An 8,821-nucleotide genomic window follows, 5' to 3' on the forward strand; every position below is an offset into this window, starting at 1 on the left:
CTTCAGTGACAGACTGCTGCATCCTCGATGCATGAAGGAGCGTTTCTGCAGGTCCTTCCTCCCTGCAGCTGTCAGACTGTACAATCAGAACTGCTCCCAACAAACAGATGTTTACATCTGTGCTGTAACTGCAATAATTTAATCAACCGGTTCGCACAACAACCTGAGTTTGCCTCTTATCTGTAGTTATTTTTATTTAATTTAATAACTGTACAATACTCTGTTTATAGTAACCATTATCCTTAATGTAAATATGTAAGAAAAATCATGTATGTTTCTGTCCTGTTTGTGTGTGTCTTTCTGGCTGCTGTTACAACCAAATTTCCCCTTGTGGGACAATTAAAGGATTATTCTATTCTATTCTATTCTATTCTATTCTATTCTATTCTATTCTAGTAAATTCGTTGCAAGTTTTACAAAAGCTACAGTTTGTATCAATGTCTAATTTAAATTTGCTTTGAAGATCATCTTTAGATGGGTAAATTCTGTGTATGAATTTATAAGCATCATCTTTAATTTTGTTGGTAATTAAAAACTGATTGGGGAGTCTCCAAACTTTGTTCCACATAAGACCATCAGACAGCCGGTTCCAGAAGAAAATGACATATGGTAGCGTGGTTATGCTACTCTGAAATAAAGCTCTGATAGATTTATTGTTGCTGTTAGATGGTGTTTTCTCTCGTTTTTAGTGAGCTCAAAGATCTAAATCAGTTCTGTTTCAAAGAGCCCAGAATCAGCTGACTGCATCCACTCGATCTCGGAGACTTCGCCGCTGTTCGACGGTTTTAATGACTCGGTACTTGTTTGACACAAGGAAGCGTCTTTAAAGGGAAACCTGCCCCGCTCTTTATCAGCTCCTCTCACCTGTCTCCATCCTCTCTGACTCAATGGGAATAATTAATGTTGAGGAGGGGGTCATCCAGAGTTCAGAGTCATTCTCAGGTAACTTCATTTCACCTGCAGGCCTGTGTCGGCTGCAGCGGTACGTCGGTGTAGGAGTCCGGAGCGTCACGTGGCAGCTCTGCAGCCACACTAAACTTTGGGAAACACCAAAGTGAGAAATGACAGCTTTTCCAGCTCCTCCTGGTGGGAGTGGGGTATCCCAGACCAGATATCTCTGCAGTTGGCGCCCAGTGTTACTACGTCTGCCCCGAAGTCTTTAAAGGAGAGCTCTTCCTGGTAGGGATCATCAGACTGAGCCCTGTGTGCAGCCATCAGCAGATAAAGCCAGCTCTGTCCAACGAGCAGGCCGAAGACGACCACAGACGGACACCTTTCATATGGAAAGACTTTATAATTAAACTTTGCACGCGTCCAGCACAGCCTGTGGTCAGCTCCCCTTACAGAGAGTAGTGAGAGCAAAGGTCACGTGACTGCAGCGAGGCAGATCACAGGTCTGTGAGCCGGCGATTCGCACGACTACAGTTACACACCTGTCTGCTGATAACGAGGCTCAGCTTACCTGCTGCACGGTATCAGCTCCATCAGACAGCTGCCACGCCGGTAATGAAGAGAGCCGACGAGCCCGAGCCGACCGCCTGGGACAGCTGACCTGCGGATGACATCGCCTGTAATCCTACTGGTACTCCCTGTGAAACCAGTACGATCGAGTGCTTCACGGAGAAGAAATCAGGACGAGACGAGACGGCTTCTTGTTGTGAGACAAACGTCCCCATCCTTATCTCGCTTCTTGCAAAACTTATTACTGATGTCTGCAGAGGCTCAAAAGCATCATGGGAGCACTCGACTATCCTCCTCCTGCAGAGACCGGCCCTGCTGCTCCTCTCCTTCACCCTCGCAGACCCTCCTGTGACGCTCCACTCTGGAGGAGCTGGACTACCTGTGCAGGTGCCGACCCGTACTACCAGCAGGTAGGACGACATCAGCGGGCTCACCACCACCTCCAACATCACCTGGCCCTGAAATCACCATCAGCAGGCTTTCAGTTCACTTTGATTCACAGCAGTCACCTGACGGTGCGCCTTATTGCAAAGAGCCCACAACAACACAGAAACCCCACACAGGGGAGGTGGAGGAGAGCCTGGAGAGACCGAGTACGCTAATGAGAGAGGGTGGAGCAGGTGGAGACAAGTGTGACAGAAGGAGAAGAGCAAGAGTAAACGGGACGGTTTAAAGATGGAGGTGAGGCCCGCTGTGTGATGGAGCTGCAGACTGAAGAGGAGGAAAAGCTCAGGGGAGGTTCATGGATGTAGCGAAGGGCTGCAGCGACAGAGGTGGATGCTGGGAGAGGCGGAGGCGGGCTGCGCTCCCAGCTGTCGGAAAAGGAAATTTAATGCTCACAAACAGGAAGCCCGGAGGAGCTTCGTCCCGCTTCACGTCACGCTTGTTCATCAGACACGAGCTGAACCACTGCGTGAAGCAGGTCGGCCTGAGCCAATCAGTGCGAGGCCGGGCTCAGCAGGAGGACGTTTATTCTGGTGACTGCAGCACTCGCCAAAATAAAAGCTTTTAATTTCACTGAATGCATTAATAACTTTTAATCATATTAAAAACCCACCAGGGTCCATAAAAGTTCTACAAACTCCCCATGAAGCGTTTAATTACTTCATAATTATCATCGATTAATCGATCAGTGCTTCAGATTCAGTTCATTGATATTATTATATTGATTGATATTTATGAGTGACTTATGTATGTATATATTGTACTATTCTTAGTGTATTGTCTGTCTTGTCTTAATGTTGGTTTATAATGGAGCACTGTAACAAAAAATAATTTCCCCCAGGGATCAATAAAGTATTCTGATTCTGATTATTCTGAAACATTTGTCACAGTGATGAGTTTCCCCTTTAAAAGAACAGCAGCTTTACTCATTTCAGTTTATTTTGTTATTTTTATTATTTTGCACTTGAACAGATTCAGATCTGAACAGAGCAGAGCTCACACAGAAACAGGAACATTAAAAATGGACCCCAGTTTAATCTGCAGGTCAAACCTGCAGCGCGCACACGTCGGTCCGTCTGCGAAGGAAAATGTTTCAATAAAATGTGAACAAATGTTAAAAGCTGAAGTCGAGGGAACTAAACTCCCGGCGTTTGAAGACTCTCCGGTCGGCTTCCCCAGACAGTCTGTGGGGATTACTTCCCCTCGCGTGTCACTTCCTGCTGTTTCATAGCTGCTGGCTGTTCATCCGTCTGTTAGCATTCAGAGGTGGAGGAGGAAGCTGAGCCTCAGGCCTCCACCTGAGCATCACCTGCTCAGGTGTGAGTCTGACTTAGAGTTCAGCAGGTAGAAATGAGCCGGATGGTTTCAGTTCTCTCTGGGTCTGTGATAACGATTGTCCACACGATGTTTTCCTGCGCAGGTAAAAACACGGCGAGCGCGAGAAGCCCGGCGGCGCTGTGATGCAGCGCGAGCCTCGCGCACTGGCGTGCAGATAAGCTACATCCTTTTGAAACCTTTAGTTTTACATCGGACGCCAAAGTTCGTCAGATATTTTACTGTGAACCAAAAATACAGAAACAATTAGAAACACACGCAGTGACGTCAGCTACACACCAACACAGAGACCATCAGTCACCCTCGGCGGACCAATCAGAGCAGCAGCTGCTGCCCACGTGTCCGCCAGCTTTCATCCCCGCGGGTCGGTCACGTCACATCTCGGAGGCTCTGAGCGGCCTGCAGTCGCTGCCGTCTCCTCTCCATCGCCTGCTGCTTCTTCCGCTCGATCTCCGCGGGCGAACATTTCCCCCGAACTGCAGAAAGCGAGAAATCGGTCAGAGTCACGCAAACAGCACCGAAGCCACGGAACCGCTTCACACCTACAAACACGCAGCTCACTTCACCACGACCGATAGTGCTCTTACCGTCGTCGGTCGCCGTGGACACCGGGTCGGTCGGCCTCTTGAAGGCGAATTGGTCTTTGATGGCGTGTTGCTGCGGCGCTCTCTGCAGCGCGGCGGTCCACTGCACCCGCCTGCTCGCCTGCAGACAGGCCGACTCGACCGTGGATCCTGACACCATTTTTTTTCCCGTGAACCTCAGAGTCTCGTTCACCTTTACGGCGACGCTGGAGGCAGAACCACCGGCCAATGAGCTGCCGGCTGCTTTGCCCGTACCTGTGGGGGGAGGAGCTTCCGGCTGCAGGATCCTGTCGTCCCGTCCGGTTCTGCCAGTCGGCCGCAGAGCTGCGCTCTGGTTGGGAATCTGACCAATCAGAGGAGCCCGTTTTTCAGCCACGCCCTGGATCTGGCTCTCCAGGTCCTCACACATTTCACACAGCAGCTCATCGTCCGCCAGGTCGTCCCAGACCGGCTCTGACAGGAAGAAAGCGTCCAGGTCGTCATCCAAGAAATTGCCGTCGGCGGGCGGCGCGCTGTGGAAGGAAACTCCAGCTTTCTGTGGGAAGTTTGGAGCGTTTGTAGTCTGTGATGCTGCAGCCCGGCAGGTCCCGGCAGAAGTCCTTTTTTGGTCAGACGGCGGTTTCTGCAGATCCAGCTTCACCGAGTTGGACCAACAGGTCTGCCGGGCATGCCGAGACGAAGCCCCGCCCTGCACAGCGTCTCTACCGGCGGGATTCGAGCTGTAGCCCACCTCACGGCGTGCGTTCTGGATCCTGTCTACAGAGAAAGCAGGATTAGGCTCCAGGAGGAACGTCGCTCTCGGCCTGACGTTTTCCTTTTCCACTTTGGGTGCGGCAGATTGGCCGAGCCCGACGGCGGTATCAGCTTCCCTCTGATATCTCGCCTGGCCGGCAGGTTTCTGGGTCGAGCAGAGCTTCGGAGAAGCGAACTTCAGAGGATTTTGCGTCATCTCTAACACCAAAGAGTCATTTAGCAGGTCGTCGTCTCCCCAGTCATCCTGGAAGTCGTTGCAGGCTGACGTGCCGCTGCCGTGCGGCGTGGAAACGGCTGAAGTGGGGCCGCGTGACGAGACGGACGGTTTCCCAGAAGCCTCTCTGGGAGGTTTGACCTGTGACTGAGCTGAGGCCTGGCTCAGGTTCCCGCTCACGTACTGAGTCGGCCCATCGAAGAGGAAATCCAGATCGTCGTCCATGTGTTGATCTGGAAGAAGCTGCACGCCCGTCCCCGCCACAACGCTTGCAGCAGGCAGACGGCTTCCAGGGAGTGAGGGAGAAACTTCAATCTCAAGGCCGTTCTCGAAATCCAGGATGTCCTCGGACAGGAGCTCCAGGCTCTGCTGGTGCACGTCCTCCGCCTCCTCCTCATCCTGACGAAACATGTTGAAGTCAAACTGCTTGGCGAGCTTCAGCAGGTCATCGACGGCGTTCGGTCTGCAACAGAACGAAACGTAAGCTCACCGAGAGTCGGAACCAGACTCACATGCAGTAAATGTGCTGTGATGGACCGAGACCTGCTGACGATGGACGTGTTCCTGTCAGGCCAACGTCAGAGCTCCTCACACCTGTGCAGCTGAACCGCCGCTGTTATCGAGGACCTCTGTAAATAACACTAAGCCTGTCGTAGTATTTGTGAGGTTAATGATCAATAATCTAATCTGATGTGAACATGGCTCCGTCTGTAGCGGCCGTGTGCACTGGTCTCGGGCCGTGAGCAAAGCGCCGTTTCCTGATTGGTTCTGTGTTATGATCCAGTTCACAGTCACACCTTCTACCTGCAGCCAAATCATTTTAAAACTTCCTGCTTTGTGTTTTTATCTGGAGAAGCTTTGCATGAACCACCGTTCAAAATAATCCTCCTTTGTCTGAAACCGGCTCTTTTAGCTCCTGTCTCTTTAAGGCCCTTCCCAAACCCTTCTTTTGATTGGCCAACTTAAGGAAGCCTGCAGAGGGGCTGTGCTGTCTTTTTTGTATTATTACAAACCTTAAATTAACTTATTTTTATTTTTTCTCATTAAGTTTCTCTTTCATTTTGTCTCGTGTCTCTCTTTGATTTTCTACTTTCAGTAAAGAATAAAAACAGATGTAATTCCTCTTTTGGCACACCGAGTCTACATCGGCGGGGTGGAGCGTGCCGTCTGAGGCTCGTTCCCGCCAGTCTCCTGAGCTGAACCCACCTCGGGGACTTCTTCTTGGGTTTGGGCAGCTGAACGTCTGGCGTGCAGGGGATGGCGGCGCTGTCTCCGATCCACTGCTGTAACGTCGGGTCCGTGTCTTCAGGTCTGCCGTGCTGCAAAGTCAGTACAGTCGATCGTTAGCTTTAACAGCAAGATGCTTTTTGCTGCGACCCGTGGCTGGTGTGTTTGTTTTGGGGGTTTCTGACCTTTGGAGCAATCCTGTTGACGATCTCCGAGATGCTCACGGCTCCGGCTGGGCGCGTTTTTCCTCTTTTACCTGCAGACAACGAGAGAATCACAGTTCACGTGTCCAGCGTGGAACAAAGCGCATTAAACACAGACAAGAGCAGCAAATTTGACTCCGCGTTACCGCGTCTGTTTGGCGAAGGGGAGGTGGCGTCCCAGATGATGTCCTGCTGAAAGTCGGACTCGTTGTGCGGAGACTCGCCGCAGACACTTCCTGTATGTCTGAACCTGGGGATTCTGGTGGGGGTCTTAAACTCTGGACCAAAGGATGAAAATCATCTCTGTCAGCTTTGTAAACGTCTCACATTTGAAGTTTAAAGTAGCGTCTATTAATCTGGTCCGAGGGGCAGTGATGGATACTGACACCGTTAGCGCTCTGTTAGTGTGATGGTGGGGTTTCACTGTGTGAACCTGCAGACAAAGCTTTTAATGTGGTTTTAGATACAATAACGCAAATGTTTAGGCAGAGGTTAGTTCAATAACAACTATATTAGTTTGGTTTTTAGCCACACAGCTGCAGGCTGAGGAACTTGTTCCTAGCCGAACTGCAGAGTGTGAGCTCTCCGGGCTGTACACACGTTTTATTCCGAATCAGAAAACGATTTTTAGTGAAATATTTCAGAAAACCTTAAATCTGCAGATATTTACATGTAGTTCGGCGTGTCGCGCTGTCCAAACAGGAGAGCGGTTGTTCGGTCACAGAAAACGGCTTCGAGGAGGTAAACCGACACTAAAGGCACAGAAAGGTGCTGCTCACCTGCCCGCTGGCTCCTCGGGGAATCCTGCTCAGATCCCAGCCTCTGTCTGGAGCTCCTGCTCAGGCGGTTTGCTCTCGGTTTAGCCGCCTGTTGCTCCTCCAGCGGAGTGCCCATCACAGCGGCCAAAGGGCCGAGTTTAAGCCGGCTTCCACTCATGGTCAGCGCCCGAGCTCCGGGTGAGAGCCGGGGCAGCCACGGTTCGTGTCGCTGGATGGCTCTTTGAGCGTCACTTTTTCAGGCTGTAAATTCGGACGCCCCGCCGAGGTTTTGAACGTCCCGCCATCTTTTCTCCTTCCCAGAGTTCCCTGCGGTGGTGCGTTCAAGAGCAACATTGCTATGCGGAAACTGAACATTGCAGTGTTTACTTTTATTTTATGTTTGTTTTGTTTTTTATTTTTTTACATTTTTACATAGATAGGCTTAAGTAGTATTTTAAAACTTTGTTAAGTATTCAGATTTTAATTTGAGTGGCAGAGTTATACGTATATTTGAATTAATGCTACATTTTATTCCTTATTAAAGTTAAAACATGAAAGAGTGACTTTAGACTCTTGTAGATTTATCTCTTATGTTGCGGTTATATGATATAATAACACGTTGAAATTTGACCCTGCAGTTAGTTTTTTCTTCATTCCTGGCTCGAGCAGCTCTGGAATCAGAGGTCTGGAAATGAGAGATAAAGTGACACTCATGTTTCTGAATCAGCTCTAAAGCAGCAGAGGTGAGAAGAACCACCACATCACTGCACGTTTCACAGCCTTTATTACTCCGACACCACCAGCCCTTCAGGTGCAGAGGGCTCTTCTCAGACAGGCACAGGAGCCATACATCTCCATTAAATCAGAGTCAGATAGACTCGTGTGTGTTTTTGTCTGCAGCTGCAGCGCTCCTCCTCCTCCTCGGATCCCCCAGAGGAAGAATTAGTGCATCACCCCCTGCTGTGCTGCTCTCTGTGATGAATCTGAATTCAGACTCTGCATAAAACCCACCAACACACGGAGCAGCTGTGAGTCACAGCAGAGGAGGATGGAGGTTTGTTCCAGCAGCACTGATGGATCCTCCACCTCCACCTTCGGGGTCTGCTTCTGTTTGTGTATGCAACAAACAGCCATCATAAATCATCAAGTGACTAACAAACGTAAACAGAAGTTTTCACTATCACTACTAATTAATGTTATCTTGTTGTATCTCTGTTGTGGTCAGTGCGATCCTCTATGCTGTTGCATGCTGGGGCAGCAGGTTGAGAGTCACAGACGTCAACAGACTAAATAAACTGATCCATAAGGCCAGTAATGTTGTGGGGATGGAGCTGGATGGTTAGGGTGGTGTCTGAGAGGCAGATGTTGTCCAAGATAAGGACAATCATGGATAACACCTCCCATCCACTCCATGACATGCTGGCTAGTCACAGGAGCACGCGCAGCGAGAGACTGAGATTACCCATGATGCACCACTGAATGACACCACAGGCAGCGTGGAACTTTGTGTTCTTCCCAACAATAATGTCCAACTCCTCCATCTAACACACTGTAAACCCTGCAGTAGTTACAGCCTTTTACACACTCTTTTCTACTCTGGAATATTCTTGATTATTTATCCAATCACACATCTGCTTACCTGATTCTTTCGCTCGTTTCTCCTCCTGATGGCTTTGAACTGTTTTTGTCCATCTTGGTTTTAATTTTGCTCTCCAGTATGAACACAAGTCCCCCAACCCGAGGATCAGCACAACATAACCTAACACACGGTTCACAGATTCACTTTGTCTAAGGTGTATTTCTGGGATTTCACACAACCCAGGATTCAAATCATGAATACAT

General features: G+C 49.6%; 1 protein-coding gene across 1 annotated transcript; it reads right to left on the reverse strand.

Moving 5' to 3' along the window:
* Nucleotides 1–2,844: 2,844 nt before the first annotated feature.
* On the reverse strand, nt 2,845–7,330 carry etaa1a (ETAA1 activator of ATR kinase a). Its single transcript, XM_005748574.1, has 6 exons — nt 7,001–7,330; nt 6,368–6,499; nt 6,204–6,274; nt 5,998–6,110; nt 3,828–5,254; nt 2,845–3,716 (listed from the first exon to the last, which is right to left on the reverse strand). Exons 1-6 carry the CDS (start codon nt 7,155–7,157, stop codon nt 3,610–3,612), a joined length of 2,007 nt encoding a protein of 668 aa, XP_005748631.1. The 5' UTR covers nt 7,158–7,330; the 3' UTR covers nt 2,845–3,609.
* Nucleotides 7,331–8,821: the final 1,491 nt, after the last annotated feature.

The sequence above is a fragment of the Pundamilia nyererei genome, unplaced genomic scaffold, assembly GCF_000239375.1.
Source record: "Pundamilia nyererei isolate P.nyererei 1_Seehausen unplaced genomic scaffold, PunNye1.0 scaffold00225, whole genome shotgun sequence".
Taxonomy (NCBI): Eukaryota; Metazoa; Chordata; class Actinopteri; order Cichliformes; family Cichlidae; genus Pundamilia; species Pundamilia nyererei.